Source organism: Gallus gallus, chromosome 5 (genome assembly GCF_016699485.2).
Source record: "Gallus gallus isolate bGalGal1 chromosome 5, bGalGal1.mat.broiler.GRCg7b, whole genome shotgun sequence".
NCBI lineage: Eukaryota > Metazoa > Chordata > Aves > Galliformes > Phasianidae > Gallus > Gallus gallus.
The window spans coordinates 5,265,145-5,286,543 of NC_052536.1; the positions used below are offsets into that span (position 1 = coordinate 5,265,145).

Here is a 21,399-nt window from a genome sequence, read left to right on the forward strand (position 1 = left end):
CAGAAGAGAGAGTGTTTGGCCTCTCTTGGTGTAGAGAATACCAATTGAGTTTATTTTTCTCATGAAATGTTATCCACGTTTCTCTGAACTCAGGAGCAGTGATCAAAGTTTTATGTCTTACTGCTGTCAGTGAAGATCTTACTTACACGGTTTGAGAAGAGCTGCAGTCTTGCTACCAATAAAAGAAGGAGGAAGAAGTTAGAACCTGCCATATTTTTCTGAAATCACAAATTATGAAATTTTTGTTTTGTTTTCCATTATAATATTTACTGTCCCAGCCACTAGAAGAACTGGGTGGTATCAAATGGACCTACTAGCTATAAAATCAAACAAAAGAAGGTGATGGTTCTTCATACAGTATGCAGTTAAGGTTTGAAATACCTCACCATGGTGTGTTGTGAACAACAACAAAAAAATTAAGGTCTCAGTGGGAAGTTAGGCAACTGCATAGAAGAGAAAGCTTACTAAGTGCATGGATACCAAGTTCAGCTAAGGAAGTCCTTAAACCACAGTGGGAGGCTGAGTAAGTGCCTGGTTGAAGCATCACATTTGCTTGTTCAGTTATTACCTCTTTTTATATATCTGCCTTTGGCTATTCTTGAGCGTGGTGTCAGGTACCCATTTGATCTCATCTAAATGGCTCCAAATGAAATGAATGCAAAGAGAATGAGGTTTTTTGTTCTAATGAAAAAAATGATGAGATACAGTGATTTGAAAATGATAGGATTCTTACTTGGTTTTTTTTGTCTCTGAGTGCATTGCTGTATATTTGTGATCTGCTAGTAAACTTAAAGAAACACGAAGGAGAATTTCTCTTTAAGCTTTGAAAACTATTTTTTTTCCCAAATAAAACTTTCCATATATTATTTTGAAACATATAATTATATACCAAAAGCCTTGAAGGGAGAACTATATTTATTCATGACTCATTAGTCTAAAAACTTTTAGACTAATTTTTAAAGGTGGTGGAGGTAGAATTGTAACTGCATTGTTAGAATATCCTGTCAATATACGAAAAAAAAATCTGTCATGAGATTAGTCTAGGCAAGCTTAATACTATACAGGATTGAAGCTGTCAGTGATAAACCTCCTAGGAAGATCCTTCTGCGTTGTACTCTCAGTGTTATTAAAAGGTTAAATTCTTCTCCTTCCCTTCAACATTCTCTAAGGCGAGAATAAATTGTATTACTTTTAGCTTAGCTTCCTTTGCAAATTAAATGCTCATCTTCATTATTTGACGCATTATCTTGGTTAATTTAACCAAATAATAGTAGATTCAGGATATTAAAATATTTATTTTATCTGTTGTATTCTGGAGACGTAGTAATGGCACAGGTTACTTGATAAGACTAAAATATTGTTTGAAGTAAGTGCTCAATTTTCTTAAATTTAAATCATAATAATGAGCATCATGATTTCCAGTTGGACTTAATTCTATAGTATATTCTTTTGACAGTCTTTTATTTATAAGAAAATTAGAGAGTACATGGTTATCTTACTTCAGATTGTGGAGGAACCAGAAACTTCCTGTTTATTTGTTTTATATAGTAAGGTTTTTTTTTTTTTAACTAATACTTTAATTTCAAGAGGTGTTAACAGTACCAGGGTTTATAAAAAGTGGTAAAACAGTCATCCCAACTCCTGAGTGAAATGAAATTTGAACACTATCAAGTTGTTTCATATGATTGTGCAACCACTTGTTTGCTGTCTTGCCTTTAAGTGCTCCAGAAGATTTGCTTTCCAGAAGTCTCCAGACTTCATACCAAAACAAATAGTACGGCTGCTCATTAAGCACACTGCTTTCCTTCCACTGCCTGAGGTACTTAGACCTGTTGTATGTTACCACCCTTAGGAGGACTTTTCAGAACAAAGTTATTTTTATAAATATAAGCCTTGTTTGTATAACAAACAAACTGTATAGTGAGGGACTGCGGGCTCAAATAGATCTGCCCTGGGTACTCTTTAAGACCCCCTTCCTACATACCTTTAAGATGCTGTAGCCTTGACAAGGTCATTGATGGCTAAATGTTTTTAAGATTATCAGTGGGAGGGTTTTTGTTGGTAGCTGAGGTCAATTATAAAAAGTTAACATTGTTTAGTTAAAAGCAGGTCTGTACCTGTTCAGTCTAGGCCTTGAAGCAGTTTTAGCTACTTTAATTAGCTACTCTTATTTTTGTTAGATGTGCTATTCAGCCTCACTGGTAAGAGCTCTTCTCACTTGTCAGTATAACTGAACTTAATGATCTTTTTAAAATTGAAAAAGATAATCTCCAGGGAGGTACAAAACAGTGATTTGCTAAATATAATTATACAAAATACAAGTTACCAGAATATACCTTTCTGAAGTGTGGCCAAATGCCAAATATCATGACTTGGATGTTTGACAGCTCACTTTTGGCATGTGCTAATTAAATGCAAGTGACACACAGTATATCCCCTCAAGCTTTGTAAATGTGGACATTAGTAAAGTATCTTTTAAATGGAATTTGGGATGATTAAAATAATCGCATCTTATAACCTGCAGCAATTCGGAGAAATGTTTCATCGCTTCAGAAAGACTCACCTTAGGTCACAGTACCGTACCGTACAACTAGCTGGGGAAAAAAATGATCAATACTGATAGGCTATGACAGGCTTCTGGCAGCTCCAGGGCAACCTGTCTGGCTTTGTGCAGCGGATTAAAAAAAGCTATCTGTACATTACGATGCTGCAGTCTTATTTTTTTTTTCCTTTTATAGCTCTCATCGTCTTAAGTAATTAAGGTACAAATGATCTCTGGAGTTTTTCAAAGACCTTCATGCCATTCAATATGCAGAAATTTAGTAGTTGTTATAAATAGGATTTATACGTCTGTGTTGTCTTACAGTCAATTTTGTTCCTGGCTCTTTGTTCCTCTCCAAGTTTTGGTGCTTCTCCTCTATCCCACCCGTGAAACAGGAATACTTCTGGTGCAGGGGATTACTTAGGGCTGGAGACTTTTTTCTAGTAATGCCTCATATATAGACATAAATTTCCATCATTACGTGAGATTTTAGTTGCATTTCCTCTCTCATATCTTCTCTCTTTTTTTTTTCTGTGCTCTCGCTAAACTCCATACCTTAAAATTTTGTATCTAATTCCACAACCCACTGATCCCTCTGAGTAGTACAAGTCAGTCTGTGCACAAAGGCATTGAGAATGTCTCTGAAGTGTTCAGTAACCTGTACAGCGTAGGGGTGCGAAGATCCATAAATAGGCATTGGTCTTTCTCCTTAATTTTCAACATGGATATATGCTGGAATTCACTGTGCTCGTACTGACAGTACTGCTTTTTCCTGACATCTGTTTTGGCCATGAAAGCAAGCTGTGGAAAAAGGCCACTACATAATGGTCACAGTAAACTATTTTGTGTTCTTATCTGTGTGATCAGAAGAGATTTTGTCCTGTAGACAATATGCATAACTTGTAGGTAAATAATCTCTTTTCCTTGTATAGTTTTACGCTTCACTAGTTACTCACCTGCTACTTAGCTGCAGAATACTCTTTGTTCAGAAAGAATCGGAGAAGGCTATGGACTGTTGTGTGACTTGTGGTGACTGGGCCCAGAAAAGAGTCTGCAGCTGCATGAGTCTCATTTGTCTATGCGCCTTATTAGCTAGAAAGTGAACTTCACAATGAAGGCTGCTGGTGGGACAGCTCTTTAGTATGGAGGCTAAGAATAAAGATTTGGGCTTTTCTTAAGTTTCTTGACTGACTGAAACACACTTAAGTATTGGTTCCTACATGTATAGAATGGAGGTAGTCCTTCTAGATGTCAGTGTCATTTTGGAAGAATAAATGTAACTGTTGAGAATGTATTCTAGCCATCAAATAGTAAGTCCAAAAGTTACCAGCAAACAAAAACGCTTGTAAATATTTCACCAAAATTATCAGCAAAAATAATCAGTGAGCTTCTGAAATACCTGTGCTAACTGATTTGTTTGTTTATTTATAAAAAGAAAGCTGTACCCCTATGGTTTTGAATAGTAACATAACTATTGAAGCCAGGGCACAATGGATGCTATCAGAAAAGCCCCATATGGGTGCACTTTAGATCTTTTGAATACCACAAAAGTTTAGTGACCTAGAAATGAATCAATAAAAAGCCATCCTCTATGTGACAAATTGAAGAACTGAGGGATTCTTACAGATGCATTGACTTTAACAATTCAAGATACACTGTTTGTAAAGGCTTTCTGAGACACATTTAATCCTTTGAGTACTGTAGCAGACCATATTTTGTTTTATATTTAGTTCACTCCCCAGTAGTTTATTTTCCTGCTTTTCCTCTTAAGTTTACTGTTATGAAAATCACTGTAAGAAGACTAAAGGAAAAGCTAATGCTAAAGTGATATTCTCTCACACCAAATGGAAATGTTTTTAATTTGATAAATTGAAAACTCCTCATTGATTTGCAAAACGTGATTTGGAAGGGTGTGTCAGTGTAAGACCCACTTTAGTCCTGTTATATTACAAATAAATCTATCACTCAACAGAATAAATTATAAGGATAAGTCAGCGAGAGGTTTTGTATCCTGTTCCCTGTCACTTCATTCTTATAGTTCAACTTTTCAGCATTTCAAATAAAATTTAAAGAAAAAATTATTCTTAACTACTCCAGCCTTATTCAACAGTTAGCTGATTTACATCATCAGCAATGCACAGTATGACTTCTTAGATTTACCCAAGTTTATGGACTTTCTGTCTTATGTTTGGCACAGCACTAAGTATGTTTTTACTGTCTAAGGAATAATTAATAATAAGAACAGTGATCCTGAAAGACTCTTTGTATAGTTGTTCACTCACATCCACACTGTAACATGCTTGAACTAAATGTGATATTGGCTTATTCTCCATTAAATGTGAGTTAAATCTTGTTTTTATTCAATACTACTCAGTGTTTCTATGCTCCAAATGATGAAGATGAACTTTAAGATGTAAACAAAATAACAAATAAAGATTTTTGATCCATCAAAGATGTGGTAAATGTTACAGCTGAGGATTCTTCCAGAGTGCCTGACTCATGTTTCTTTTCATCTTTTGTTCCAAGGGAGGGAGGTGTAACTGTGTTGCCTCCACTGACATCTGCTGTACTGATGCGATTATATGGGGGGCTTGGTGACTTCTTCCAGGTAGTTCAGACATTTTTCTTTTTTAAATTAAATAGATATCTTACTGCCACTTAGTTTGAGAGCCAAAGCCCCCTATAAATCTGAGAGCTTCAAAGATGTAGGGGTTAGCGCATGGAAGACAATGTACTGTAAATAACATCAACTATACTACAGTAAGCAAATAAAGCAGGAATAGCTGTAAAGAAAGCCACTGTCTACTGGGATGGGAAGCGTTTCTGTTCCTGGACTCTAGTTACAATGGAGAATTACTTCAGATATGTTTTTTTTTTCCACTTGAAGAAATTTAAGATCTGCTAATTAAATAAATTTGAAAGATAAGACTAATACTTCTTAAAATCTTTAGTCAGCATCAGCTCTACTTTTTGCTTCCTTCAGCTCTTTGCTTTTGTCTCCATCTAGTCTCATAAATGAATCTACATCATCCGGTCATGGCAGAATGTATGGAGCCGAGTTACTAGGAAAACAGTTCTGCAGTGACACTATTAATGAGGTTTTATGCAAGCTAGATTAAACTGTATAAAAAATTTAATGAAGGGCGCTAAACTTTCAAGGAAATTGCAGTTTGTAAGTCTGTAATGCATTTGGAAATCAGTCCTGGTGAAGCTTTAACAGGGAACAATAGCAATAATTTGTGAGTAGTATACTTTTCACAGAACTGATATGTCCATACTTTTCACTACTTTAGTTTTAGTAAGATAAATGTGTTACTTTTATGTAAATGTGTTAGTGGAAGTAGATTAGAAGGCGAATCTGCCTGTGAGCAGATTAACAGTCTCAACAATAGATTAATACAATCTAAGTTCTTGAAACCCTCAGCATACAATAATACAATAAGCTGGATCCATCTTTTGCTTGCAGTAGTAGCAATAGCGTTGTAGTTGTTCTGTTCCCTTTGGTCTATATAGATATTTGTTTTTTTTATAGCTTTTTTTTTTTTTAGCTACTGTGTTATGACGCATTTTTCTCCATCTGAAGATGCTGGTTTTTGAGTTGCATTTAATTCATTTCTTCTTCAGACACATTTCTTTTTTTGCAAATTCCATGAAAGGGAAGTTTTATTATAAATATTTCTCCTTAACAACAGCATTGTTTATCTTGAAGCTGAAGGAATTATTCTGAAGAAGGAAGAAGAAAGAAATGAAAGAAAGAAATTTGCCAGATTACTGGCATGTACCTTTTGTTGTTTAGGAAAAAGAAAGAAGCATCCCACTTAATAAATTTAAGAATGAAATGAGAAAGCAGGGAGTAAATTGTGTATTGCCCAGTGTGCCATAGAGGATGAGAAATGTCTCTGGGAGAATTATTCCTTCCCAAGTGACTCTGAAAACTTCAGTTATAAATTTCTTTCTCTTGTTAATCTAACTATAGAAAGTGTCAGTGCTTGTGTATGGTATCAGGAATACAGCAGTGGAACACTATTTTTCAGTGATTTGCTTCATAGTACTCTTATTGCTTTTATGCTTTTATGTTCTTTATCCTTTTCAAATATACATCTTTCTTCCTTTCTCCCCATCCCACTTCATTTGTTGTTTTTTTTTGTTTGTTTGTTTGACTGCTAAATTCCAGATCATAATGTCCTGATACATATTAAATGTCATTTACTTGTTTGTTTATTTTTAACAAGTTGAATCTGAGTGACAGCTTTCTTATTTTCAGCCTTTGGTTTTGATTCTGATTGTTTTTCTTTTAATATTTTCATATATGATTTGTAATAGGGAGGAAATTGTTTTCATGTCACACAAATAATGGAATAAGAGTACTGTTGGTTCTGCATAAAGAAAACCTGTCTGTCTAATTGGCACAATTTTAATTTTACTGGTCAATTAATCAGGTTATTACACAGTCAGGAGTATTTTGTGCTAGCTGTTAATATTACCAGTGTTTATATTTCCTAAGAATAGAGAAAATCAAGAGGCAGTTCAAATTTCAGAAGTTGTTTACTCATTCATTTCTCCCATAGTATTGAGTTATGATAAAATTTTAATTGTAGAAAGCTCGTTAAGACATTCTAGTATACATAATTTCTAGTAGTTAACTTGCAACAAACAGATGCTGAAGGAAATGTTTGCCTTCCTGAAGTCAGTGGAATTTTGTATGTTGATTTCATTAGGGTAACATTCACAACGTGTTCACAGTTATTGTCTCACCTCTTAAACAATAAGCTCATATGTCTTTTGAATGTGTTCATGGTTCTGCTGTGAGTTTTGTCAGTGAATTGTTAGTTGAAAATTTTCTTTTGAAGACTCGCATTATACAGATTTGCTGGGTTTTGTCTATTTTTTCAATATTTCATTTTGTGAAATAAGAAGTAAGCTTTAGCTTTAGCATCAATAAAAAATTAATAGATATTTTTAAGCAAGTTTATTAATACTTTAAGCGTTAAGAATGTAAATGCTACCACAGTTTTAAGAGATGAACAAAAGCCCTTCCAACTGAACCATGATTTCAGACAGCTTGGTTGAAACAATGGGAGGACTAGTTATGCAAATAGCGCTGTTGCTGTATGTAATCGATTTTGTAGAATCAGACATGTGATTAAGAACTATTTCTCCTGGAAGATTAGGAATACAGTATTATCAAGCATTACTTTTAAAACATTCTATTCATACTGTACTTATTATCTCAAATCTACATTACATAGTCTTTTTATAATGTCATGAAAATACAGGTGGATATTTTTATTTTGCTGTTTGTTTGTTTTGGTTGTTTGGTTGGAATTTTTTATTTACAAACATTCTTGTTTCCACAGAGGAAGATAAATATGGTGTTTACTCCAGTCTGCTGTTCAAATATTTTCTCGCCGAGGGAGTTGTCTGTGGACATGACTTGTTTGTTGCTTCTGCCCAGGACCCTCCTGCCAACATCATAAAAGTAAGGATTCATAGCTCTTAACTAGTAAAGTTCTAATTTCTTGATGAATTTAAATAAATTGTAAAGTTTATGTAGTAACTTTAAGTTAAAGTTATTAAGTAATGTTATTAAGTAATGAATTAATGTTGGTGATCTGCAAGAATATGTTGGGAAGTGCAGAAGTATTTACACTAGCCAGATTTGGGTTAAATTGGGATAAATTTAACTTGCTAACCTGCCTCTGCAAAAAAAAAATGGAATAAGATCCTCCCGAGGATCAATCTAGAAGCCTACTTATCCTTCATTTTGATTTTGGAAAAAACCCAGACAGACGAGCTGGCTAAATTGAATAGCTTGAATAAACCCAATTGTTTACAGCTTCCACCAACCTAACCACACAAAGTAGTTGAGCTACTTCTAATATACTGGGGATGGAGAGAAGCAGCATACAATTTGCACAGATATTTTTTGCAGTTTCCTATAAAAAAGAAGAATAGCATTTAACATCTTAAAGTAGAACCTCCTTTATTCAGACATTTCATTCTGATTGGCTTTTTTATACCAGGAAATATGGTCATCTTTGAATCAGGTTGTATAGAAAGGTTCCTTTCAGAATTCAATGAGCTTCTAATCAAAGCTGATACATTCCATTATAGGGAAACAGTCCTCATCAACACTATAAAAAATACAGAAGTATGGGAGTAATCTTAGAATATTTCATTAAATATTTTATATCTTTCTATTGCTTCTTTTTTTCTGATATCACAAGTAATATATAATTTGCTGATTACTTCTGCATCAAGTGTAGCCTGGCGTTTTCTTTAAGAGTATTCAGAGACTATTTCTGGTCAAGATGATCACTTTTCATTTTCACTACCTGGTGATCGTAGATTGTTCCTCATCTGTTCAATATTATCTCCAGTATTCATGAAAATGTGTATTCCTAATGAAACTACATGCTTGTAGTTAGAAAAATCTTAACTTTTTATTTCAACTATCTTCAGCCTAAAAAAGTTTGATTTAGAGATTAAATTTTTATCATGTATTCTTTTATTTTATAGTATAATCTAAACAAATAGGTTAGAATTTTACTGTGAATTACGAATTACATAATAAATATCATATCTTTACTAATTAGTAAAGTTAGTGCTTAAATAAGTGTTAATCAAATCACTGACTGATTGACCATACAATGGTCATTGCATTTGTTTTTTCCCATTAAAATTAAATTATCAAATTTAATATTTTTAGTGCATTGTATTAAAATGTCTCAAAATGAACCACCTAATGTGGATTTCATTCTTCTTTATTCACCTTTGAATAAATTGTTTATAGCTTGTCATAATTTACATAATTCCTGTTCATTCTGCTGTCGCTTGCTAACAAACACTGTTACATACTTCCATCTTTGTATCACTTTGAAATTCTGGTCAGTCAGTTTGATGTGGTTCGTTGAGCTCCACGGTGATTTTGGAATGCTTTCCTTCTTACTTTTAGGGGTAGCCACTAGGTAATGGTAACTACATTCCTCCATGGTTGTGTTACTATAAATAATTCTGAAAAGGTGGACAATGTTACTGCAGGAAAGTTGAAGAAAACGATTTTGCCTTGTTTTCTTCCTCCATTTGTGTTTTTATGTATCCAGCAGTTTTCTTGTCTATGCTTTTCTACTTTTACCTCGACTATTCAACACTTCATTTACTTAACAGGCAATATGCAATAAAGTTGATTTCTCTGATTTGTGTTGCTGTCTTGAAATTGTTTCAGTGAAGTAACCCTGTAATATGCTAGGCATCAAACTAGAAAATTATGTGCTTTCACAGTTTCCAAGCTTAGGTACTTCTTGAAAAGCGAGTATGTATTACTTTAAAAGACATCACCTGACAAAGTTGGTCTGAGACTGTCATTGGCCACAGTTAAATGTCCAAATCATAGAAGCAGACTGCTTTACCTGACCTTTAAAAGAGAAGACCTTCAGGTGCTTCAAGTCATCTCCTGGCAGAAAAATGAAGTCAGGCTTTTGAGACAACGTATCTGACTGTTGAGAATAAGATTGTATTTTATTTAATGAGGTTAGTAATTAATTTATTTTCAGTGTCTGAATGGACTATACACTGGAAAGGCAACACTGATTTTGATATATGTCAACCTATTTGTGCTTGTTTTTTATTTTATAAAATTGAAGTATGGATTCAGTATATTTTACATAAAGACAATTCTTTATGTGCTTTATGTCTTTATTGTGTGGTCACTCTATTTATAGTTCTCGGCTGAGATGCCATAATTGCCCTATTCTAATTGTATGATGTGATTGGAAGTTTCTTGAACCTATAACCAAGACAAATATTGCTGGTAGTAGGAAGGGGAAAAGACATTCTTATAGACCATAATTATCTTGAAATTGTGTATAACTAAAAGACAAGCAGAGGATAAAAAGCCCTGATCAGCTGCCTAAGATATATTATATTACCACCCACCAATTTATCCATCATCCTTTGAAAACATATTCATGCCTTTTGTAGTCAAAGCTCCTTCAGGAAATTGGCATTAAGACGTAATGCTGAAAAATTATACACCTCTGGTAAAACCTACAGAACTATATACATGCTGTTTTTAGAAAGTATTTTAAACATCTAAGAGCATTTCAATTCAATTTATATTCTTCAACAAAGGATAACTTTTTACTATAAGAGCATAAGTAGTGGGAATCAAATAGACTATAACATAAGAAGTAGTGTGGTATACTTCTTTGATTGATCATAAAACAAAAACTGATTGCATTCGTCAATGCAAAATTAATTCAATAATAATGTTTCCTTCAGCCTTCTTATATCTTGGTTTTCCATTTTCAGTACCATTTCTGATTAAGTTTAGACTGCAAATTATGAAAAACTATGTACTCAAGCTGAAAAACAGAGACTAGTAAAAAAGATGCTTTTATTCTTGAGTGTTTCCTTGGTTTCACTGTGTTTAGTGCTTATAATTTTTATTGTTATAATTCAGAAATCTAAAATTAATGCCAACTGTTTGGAAGTTCTATATAGTGTAGTGTATATGTTTGAGAATGGAATGCAAAATTTAATATATGGCTATGTTTATTACACAGGAAATCTTACATTTTTGAAAGAAAAAGCAAACAAGGGGATTGTGTATTCTTTTGAACATCCCTGTTGACAAAATTAGAGCAGGCTTGCATCCATTCTTAGTTATACAGGGTACCAAACTGACTCCTGGAAGTTATAAAGATACAGCTGTTTGTTTCTTTGTGCTCATTCTCTGTATTAGTGCCAAGATATGGTGGTCCCAGGCAAGTTTGAAGAAGACCAAAAAAAAAAAAGTCTGTCATCTGTAGTGGCTGCATTTATACTTTTCTCAATTTTACTACCTCAGATTTCAGACTAAAATTCTACATTTGCCTAAACAGCCCTTATGAGGATTTATTTGCCATTTTTCCTGAATAACTATGTTATCTAGGCCTTGGACAGGATGCTGAGCATCACAAATTCTCATGAGGAAAAATCACGTTTCCTAGTTACTAACTCATAATGAACAGTGCTGTTTGTTAAGTTGCTATTGCCTTGAAACCCATGCAGAGTTTGTCTTGAGAAGAAGGCTTGCTGGTCATTATATGTGCTGGGAAACAGAAATGAGCATGCCATGAAGCCACGTTTTTCCTATAGGACCAGTGTTGTCTCTATGGCCATTCCTCTGGGAACCTAGAAGCCTGAGATCCAGAACTGCTTTCTTGAGTTGCATTTATCCTGTGAAAAATCTGAAAAACACTCTGTACACTTACTGTGTTTCTATGGTATCAGCACTAAATTCTTTACAGCATGAATTTCTTTTTTCAAGATAGAATTTTATTACAAGGTGCTTCAGTGCTCTCAAGGTTGTCATTTTGGAGGCTCACGTACAAGAATAGAGGCTAAAGAACACCTCCTCCAAGACTAATAGTCCAAAAAAACTTACTTTGAAATAGCCCAGGAGAGTACTAGTTATAAGGTGGATGTTTTCCCTATCTTGGCTAGGCAGGATAGCCTTAAAATGAAATGCATTCCACAGAATTCTACCTCCAGTCAAGTCCTACATCTCCGCTTGAGCTTTATCACCAACTCAGTCTTTAACTTTTATGTCTGGTGTCATTGTACTCGTAAGTATAACAAGGGAACCACACTGAAAAGAGAAGAATGTAACATCACTTGATAAGGAAGCTGCGAGGTGCATGTCGAGGAGCACAATGGTTTATTTAAAAAAAAAAAAAAGAAAAAGAAAAAGGAAAGGAAGAAAGAAAGCAAGGTCAAACGACTTGGCAGAAAGTTTTACTTTAAAAAAAAAAAAAATTCCTAACAAATGTTTTCTAAAAAAAAAAAAAAAAAAAAAAAAGTGAAAGTATACTTCAAAGACAAAAGTTCGCTTATGCTTGCTGTTTGAAAAAGCCTGCAAAAATTCAGTCTCCAGCAACCTGGTTAAACTGACTTGACCTGAAGAATAGAAAATGCACACTTATTCTTTTCCCACTGAAAAGATGAATGCAGAAAGAACTTAGCAAAATATATTCTTGTTATTATTTCCAGGTTTCTTTTAAAGAAACAAGCAAGTATGCAAAAACAAAACAAAACAAAACAAAAAAAAACCTGTAAACTCAAATATTTTAATTATATTAGTTGTACTCCAGTTTTTAGTGTTACAAAACTACTTTGAACTGGACACATTTCACCCATGTGTGAAAGGGTATGCTGGAAAATAGATCACTTCTGTTTGAAAAGAATGAAATCCTGTTACGGGGTACCCACACTGAGAGCTCTCAGAAGTGTAAAGCTTCGTCTTTGTCAAATGTTTGGACTAATTTAATAAAAAGGTTTTCCAGAACCAGGCTTAAATTTCAGTTTTCCTGTCTGCCAATTCTTGGCTGCTTGTTAGGATATTTTCTTTCATGACCTTACTACTGAAATGATAAGCTTATTTTTAAACAGAGATCTTTCTTAGCCTATTAAATGTATCATAAGTGTAAACACAGTAGTTTTAAAATAAGCAAATTTTCAGGCATCAGAGTTGAGAAATAACTATTCTACAAATCTTTTTGGTAAATCTGTAGAATCAATATTCTCAGTTGTGCACTATAAGCAATAGTTCACTGTCTCTGAAGTTGTTTATGAATAATGTTTATTGTTGTTTGGTATGAAATCTGCTCAGGCCGGGGCATTATACACTGCAGTAGAGTTTGCAGAAGTTTGTAGAAGGGTACTTTCATTTTATTTAGTGTCTTCACATTAGTTTTCTTGGTCCGTCATTCCCCTTTTTGTTGCATTTTTATTTTAAAAAGCAATCATGAACTGATTCAGAAAATGATGAAATAAATATGATAACATTATCTAATATTTTCATGCATTCATGGTTTTCAGTGTTGTGAAATAGAGCCATAGTGGGAGGAAGTAATAGCAAAGAGTAGTATGGCATGGCTAAAGGGTTAGCTTCTGTGTATGTGAAGCAAAGAATGTATTCAGTCGGTTTAAAACAAAACAAAACTCTTAGAGTACTTTCAGTTAACTGTTGTTTTTTTATTCCACAAAACAGTGGAATTCTACCTCCCTTTTTCTCTTCACACAATTCTCATTTTTCATGGCTGGTACTTTTGAATGTCAAAGAAAAATTTCCGTGCAACTAACGACCTTACCTGGAGATGGAAATAAATTGTGGTACAAGGGCCTCTGAAAGAAAAAAATTCTGTATCCAGTCATTTGTGTTCTTTAACAATAGACCTTGTCTTCACAAGTGTTTACAATCAAAATAGAATCCTCCTCCCTTTTGGGAGTAGGGCCCTTTAAACTGACATTTATATAATACGTTATTGAAAAGAAAATATTTACCCTTCCTTACTTACCATCTGGTGTCCTTTAAATACTAAAAATTAACATAATGAAAAAGCCTCAAATTCATGTGAGTTTAAACTATTTAAATATCATTGCAATTAGAGATCAACAGTGAATCGCAGTTTTTTATTTCCCATGTTTCTTTAGCCAAACCTGTGACAATATTACATTGCGAGATAGCTGCATAAAACCATGTGAACAACATATTTATTGCTGCATAAATAGATAATGTTTAAAATTCTTAAGTACTATTAATTATACAGTTATCAAAACCCATAAGGATCAAAGGATTTTATATAAGAGGGATTTCACATACAGCTTGGATTATGTTGCTAAATAATAGCACAGTAGTACTTCTTTAGCAATGTAAAATAGCTTAGAGTGGAGTATGATGCCTATAGTTGGTGTAATGCATTGGTAATTAAGAGGGTGTGAGGTTAAGCTTCATTAACTGCTGTGGGATTGTATCTTGGATTTTATTATCCCCTAGAGAACATAAGAAGTGAGAGAGGTCAAACTGTTAGAATCTGATTTTTCTTAGTGCATCTGCCAACACAAGGCAAGCAAAGTAATGTGGCAGTGAACACAGAAGGACCTGGATTGCTAGCAGATGCAGGTTGTACATCATTTCATTATGCAGATAAAAGATTTATTAACAAAATAAATTACTTCATGTTTGCAATAAAACCATCATCAGCTTGCTTTGTGGGGGAAAATATTGTAGTTGCATTGTCATTTTGTATGAGCACTTTAGATAAACAGTTTGTTGCCTTGTCTTAAAAGGAAGGAATTAATTTCGGAAAAAAAACTTCCAAAACTTCCTTCTCTCTCTTTTTTTTCTGCTTTTCCATTCTACTGCATCTCACTCTAGGCACAGATGGATGCCCCAACCAAACCACTCTTAATAATTTTAGTACTTGTCTCCCTTCTGTATTTTCATGCTGCATAGCAAATGTATTTTATTTGACCCCAAGAAATGTTGTATATATATTTTTAATATATTTTAACTAATGCACTGCTACATGCTTTGGTTTTTTTTTTTTATTATTTTGTTTGTTTGTTTTTACATATACCTTACAAAAGACTTGTCTTTTTTAGCCTGGGAGAATGTAACAGTTCTCAGGAGTTGACACACTCGTGCCACAAAATTGTCAGTCCCAAAGCTTTTCAAAGCTATATGATGTGGGAGCTGAGATATTTTTAAGCAGAAATAAGTTCAACAGAGATAATATAGGCTGACAAATTAACTCTCATTTTCTTTGTCTTCTGTTTTTATAATGAGCACTTTTAGTTCCAGATTTTAGAAGTAACTTTTAAATGTTTTAATCTTTTATTCCAAAATTCTGATTTTCATTTTAAGAATATAGATTGATTTAATCCTAAATAGCCACAATGTTCTGAATAGTTTTTTGATTCAGAAAGTATCAAGATGAGGTTATCCTTCTGATAACCTCAGGAGAATTTTAAATGCTTTTTATTTATGATAAAGAAGTCTAGTTCTCAAACAAATGATGATGTAATAAGAGGAAACTAATGACTGTGTTTGTAATTGTAAGTGTATCCTGGTAAGTGATCCTGGAGAAAGAGAGATGTGCTAAAGCTCTGCTTTACAATCTTCCATACTCAGATATTTTGAGGAAAAGCCCAGGCTCAGTTGTCTTCAAATGTCACTCATTGAAACCATGTCCTCCACTGCACTGTCCAAAATGCACTCCACCGTGCATGTCCAGCTGTACTGCCTTCATTTCTATTTCTGTACAACTGAGACAGAAGTATTTGGGGGCTGGTTTGGCTGCTGATCTGCTCCACCCTTTCCATAACTCTCTATATTTTTCCTTCTTTTGAAAAAAATAAAAATAAAAAACCTGAGAAATGATGAATGCTTTGTGCTTCTTGGACCATAAGGAAACTTTTCATAGCACTGAAGAGTTGAGCAGTACATGCCCAACCACATAGTCTTTATCTTTGAGAACATACCTAAGTTTCTCTTGCTTATGTACTCTGTCACTTACATATGGTCAGTTTTGCAAAGTTACTTCCTCGAAACAAAGAATAGCATTTAATTTGAATGGTGCCTGAATAAGGTAAGGCCTTTTATTCCATTTCTAGTTATAATAGAGATGAGGACAAAATGATTGATCATTTTAATGTCAGTGTTTTCAATATTGTCCATAGAGTAGGTTTATTTGTGTTCATTGCTAATTCTCCTCAGTCCCAGGCTACTAAATGATTTTAAACTTTCTCCCTCTCTAAAGGTGGCCCTACAAGAATCTACTTGAAATTTATTTTTTTTTTAAATTATGTACTGGGAAACATGAATCCGTACATCCCAAGGAATAACTACATTAGCAGTCATTTATGCATTCTATTTAGTCTTCTACCAGGCTAATGAATGTATGCATGTTGGCTTCTCATTAGCATAGACATACATTCAAACAGTATTTTGCCTCTCTTTCATACAGGTTAGCGTAAATAGTGGAAAAAAGGTTTAATAGAAGCTGGGATAATAGTGGTGAAATTACAATGCATGTCTGGAGGGAAACAATTTTTACTAGTTCTGCTTGTGGATCTTTACCTAAAACATACTCATATTACTGATGTACTTAGATAATCAATGGGATTGAAATATATTTCCTGTTCACACTTACATACAATGTCTCAGAAAGTATTTAACCAAGTTAATGCATGCAGTAGAGCGGAAGTGATTGCCCTTCAAAATACTAAAGGCAAACTGCTTTTTCCAGGTTGCAGCTAGTATATTTAAGAAGCTTACTAAGAGACAGTGAAGTTCATAACCATCTCATGCAAGAATGATTCAGGATATTCTTCTTTAAAGTGTTGGGATAAAAAATGATATTGCTATGAGACCAAGTAACCCCAGTGATGTTTTAAGTCCCAGTGTATTACATGCACTTGTTTCTTGCATAGAGACAAAAGAGCATGGTACATCCAGGATACATTGTTCAACAAGGCATAGTAGTTATTGGGTGAAAACATTTTGGAAGAACAGCTGGGGAAATAAGCATTCCTTTGGTGTGAGAGTTCTTCATGTGCTCTTGGTCCCTTCTGTAGGGCAGCAAGGGAGTAGACAGCACCAGATGGAGCTGAGCTGATCAGTACTAACTGCCTTTGTGCTGAGTCCTAGATTTCCCTAGGTTGTTTTATGTGAACTTGGTCATTTCTCAGCAATCTTTTTAGATATTAGAAGTTATTTTTTATTTTTTTTTAATGTCAAAATCTCTTTATTATGTCACATGTTAAAAGTAAACTACCCTGGCAAAAAAGAAAAAAAAAAAAAGGCTATTAAAAATGGTTGGACACATAGATAAATATTCATCTGTGGCATCCAAAATATTTACCAGCTTCAGGAAAGCATCTCCTAATCTTCTGTACTCTTAGCACAGTTGAGACATACCAGAGTAGCTAATTGCATGGCACTGGTGGTGTGTGGGGATGTGATTGCTTTGAACAGAGGTACTCAGGTGTCAACAGTTTCAGTATGCAACGTTTCCCATTCAGAACCATGCCTTCCAAGAAGGAATGGTTCTGTGTTTGAGTGCAAGGCAGGAACTTTTTTGGTGTCACATGAGAGCATTGGAGGAGCTTGCAGATTCCCAGTAATGCTTAGGGAAACTCATCTCTTATTCTCATGAACTCTGCTTTGTTCTAACATAAAATACTCAGTGTGAAAACTACAAAAGCACTGTCTGTGATGATATGAGCGAATGTATATAGCTGGGTGTCCCTGTCTCAAACTTCTCTTTGTCAAATATTATGTAACAGCAATGCATCTGATGATTCTGGAGGGAAATTATTCAACACCCTTAAGAAAAGATTGGGAATGTTTTTCTCTTTAAGTTACAGTAAGGTGAGTGGTAAACCATGGCATTTCCTGGCTTTCAGCTTTGCAGATGGCACAGTAACTGCCCAGTCATAGTACAGCAGGGTGAGGTGGTGACTGATTACATCAGCAGTGAGAGCTGAAACAATGAGAATTTCAGGGAGTGGGATGAAGTGCTTAGACAGGATTTGATGATATCTTCCAAAATGTGTCTAACATTCTTTCCAGAGAAACAGAGGTTAGCCACTGCTATAAAAAGTTGCAAAGAGTATTGGGAGACAGCTGATGTTGGTGAATGGAAGGAAAAGGTACCTGCAAATTTTGCTTAGGGCTATATGTATGCCATATAATGTAGCACAAAACTGTCCAAGTAATGCAAACTTACAGTTCAGGGAATAGATTTGAAAGAATCCTGAATTTTGCACTTCAGTTTTAGTTGGACATTCAACATTTTCCATTGGTACTTATTTTAAAATTTAGCTAACTTAGTTCTTTCATAAACACAATTCTGCTGATAGCAGGAGTTATACAACATCCTCGGAAATACAGGCTAGTTAATCAATAAGTTGTTTTTTATATTGCTTTTTTAACATATGGTTATGATTCATTCTTTAGAAATAAATTCTTTCAGTTGAGAACGCAGATCATGTAAATTATTACACTCTTTGTTTCTTTAATTAAAAATAAGGAAATTTACTTTTGAACAGAGAAATCTGAGCCTCTCCAATGCTTTTGCAATTCATTTGCTAAAGCAAAGTGAATAAATTAAAATTATTCACTGCTGAAATATGTAGATAGAGTTCTTTCCTACAACTTTATTGAAGCAATTACATAGAAGTTTTCTTAGTTTTCATTACCTTTAATCTCAGAGGGTGTACTGGCCAACCACTGAGAGAGAGAGGGAAACAACTGTTCCAAAATTAGAAGCCTTTGTTCTCAATTTTGTCACTAATTGTAGGTATTATGATAATTTACATTGAAGAAACAAAATAATGCATATTGTTTGTAAGGTTATTTATTGGACTACATCTCTCCTGTGTTATTTAATTCCAGATTATGCAAATGCAAAACCTGACATGGATTCAGTTAATCTTTCTTATTTAATGTTTTATTTCTCTGTGTTGATACTATGTTTGCCCATACAAAGCTCTGAAAGTTGTTTAGTTATTTTTTTATCAACTGTGCCTATGCTCTGTGTTCTGCATATAACCCATATTTTAATCCAGGTTATTCTTCTAATAATTTTCCAATGTGTTTCTTTTATGCCCACATCTCAGTGCTCTCTCTCAAGACGTTACTTAAGCAAAACTAAGATTAAGCACAGTTTTGATCTGTTCAAAAGCAGATAAAGAGTTCCTTTGCCCTCTATCTTACACAGATGAACGATAAAGATGGGTCAGAAAATTACTGTATTTCACACATCTCATAGGTGTAGAAGCACACTGCATGAGTGCTATGCTTGTCATCCACATGCTTTTTCAGCAGTACAAAACAGCCTGCACTATCAGAAAGTTTGTAGTGAGTTCTAATCCAAGTCTACATCCACATACGTGCAGTGCTTATTTTTTCAAGCTAGAAATGTTTGTATTTGAAACTTAAGAATTAAATACCTGTTACTTCCTTTTGCTCCTTTGTTTGTGTTCATAAGGTATTTGTCATTAGTAGGTATGTGCAATGGATAGCAGAAGTGAGGATTCAAACCATTCTGTTACAGTCGTCTTCAACCTCTGTCTGTAGGCTATGGTGATCTGTTGAATGCTTTTAAATGTTTTAGAAAAGCTGGCAAGGAAAAGTGAACTTACTATCAAATGGCCTTAAATTCAAATTTACGATACACGGAGCTTACCTATTCTCTAGAATGGTTTAAGAGATAGCTTTTAAAGAAAAAATGGGCAAACAGATTATGGATGCTGCTCGAGATGTATTGTTTGTGTATAGTAGCATATACAACATTATATTTCCATTCTGCATTCTCTTACATATGTGCAATCTTTTCTGTATGTGTAATAATTTTGCAGATTACTTGCAAAATATTCTGCAAGATATACTTGCAGAACAAGTATATTAAACAGTTTTTCTTATGGACTTTGGAATTGCCCACTACATGAAGAGAATCATGTTATGGCCAACGTACATTCTTTGGATAAAAATCTGAACTGCCATGTTTAGTGACAGGTATCGTAGAACAGTCTGGGTTGAAAAGGACCACAATGATTACCTAGTTTCAACCCCCCTGCTATGTGCAGGGTCACCAACCACCAGACCAGGCTGCCCAGAGCCACATCCAGCCTGGCCTTGAATGCCTCCAGGGATGGGGCATCCACAGCCTCCTTGGGCAACCTGTTCCAGTGTGTCACCACCCTCTGTGTGAAAAACTTCCTCCTAATATCTAACCTAAACCTCCCCTGTCTTAGTTGAAAACCATTAATTTAAAACCAGGTAGTTGACATTCTTTCATTTTTCACCTGTAGGAACTTCCAGCCCCTTTGCTTGATGATAACTTCAAAACTGAACGAGTAGAAGCAACAGCTGCTAAGTCTGAAGATTGTCAGGACTCTATGCAAATAGCCTGGCGCTACCAAAATGCACCAAAAGTGGAGGTACGTCTTTGGTATTTCGTAACTTTTCCTCTTGCAGAGCAAGCACTTTCTGACACAGGACAGTGCTACAAGATTACCTCCTGAAAGTAAATCATCCTGCAACAATGTATGTCTTGATTACTAGAGATACAGAGAGAAAAGGAATTTGAGAGTTTACAGGAAATGTGAAATTTAATATAGACAATAAAAATGTAGAAGACAAATGAATTGCTCTGGGATTTTTCAATGAGTACTGTTAAAAAAAAGTTGGAATGATCTGATCACTTGCAAACTTCTCCTAAAGGTAGCAGTACACAAATAGCTGATGGAGGTTTGATCAACAGTGCTTATTAGATCTCTTTAATGAAAGTATTGTGTTGAAGCAAGCTGTTGACTTGCTTAGCCATGTGCATAACAACTAAAGTGAGCACTTGAAATTATATCAACTTCACTGTCACTAGAAACTAATCGCTGTGCAGGGAGAATACAAGAAACAAGTGCAGTGGTCAGTCATTCAGAGTTTACAGCTGTTAGTGTTTTGTGAATGATGTATTTCCTGTGGCTGGTGACTTTCTTATTTAATTTAATGGCACAATCAACCTTTAATAAACTTACAGCATTTTTGACTATTCAGAACAGAAAACTTGTTTTGCCTATACGTTTTAGCCTACATGCTTTATAAATTCTAGTTTTAGTCATAACCGCCCAGTATGTTCAGTCATATTCTTAAAAAACATAATTGGAATGTGACAAAATGATCTTATAAGGCTTGGCATGTTTGGTTTTCTGTGAAATTGCACAGACATGGCTATATAGTTGTGTCAGAAAAGACTTATATATGGTGACATGCCAAATCAAACAGCCTCCAGGGTAATCATATAATCTCATCAATTTTATTATTGCGGAGCTTGCTGTGCCACTTTGAACCATCCCCAAAATAAACCGTCTGATTTAAAATCTAACAGAACTCCTAGTACATTGATAAGGAAAGAATTGCATGTGGTTAACAAATAGTGCTCTGATGCTCTAACCGAACAGAAAAATAATTTGGCTAGGTGTACACTCACCCTTTGTTACTCAATCCCGTACTAAAGTATTTTCTAATACAA

General features: G+C 34.5%; 1 protein-coding gene across 5 annotated transcripts in view; it reads left to right on the forward strand.

Moving 5' to 3' along the window:
* The window catches only part of ELP4 (elongator acetyltransferase complex subunit 4), a 132,277-nt gene that overhangs the window by 7,284 nt on the left and 103,594 nt on the right, over positions 1-21,399 (forward strand). For all 5 annotated transcript variants that reach the window (XM_040701149.2, XM_426160.8, XM_025151417.3 and 2 more), the window contains exons 3-4: positions 7,900-8,021; positions 20,183-20,311. In XM_040701149.2, coding sequence (XP_040557083.1) covers positions 7,900-8,021; positions 20,183-20,311 — 251 coding nt within the window. The remainder of the gene's footprint in view (positions 1-7,899; positions 8,022-20,182; positions 20,312-21,399) is intronic.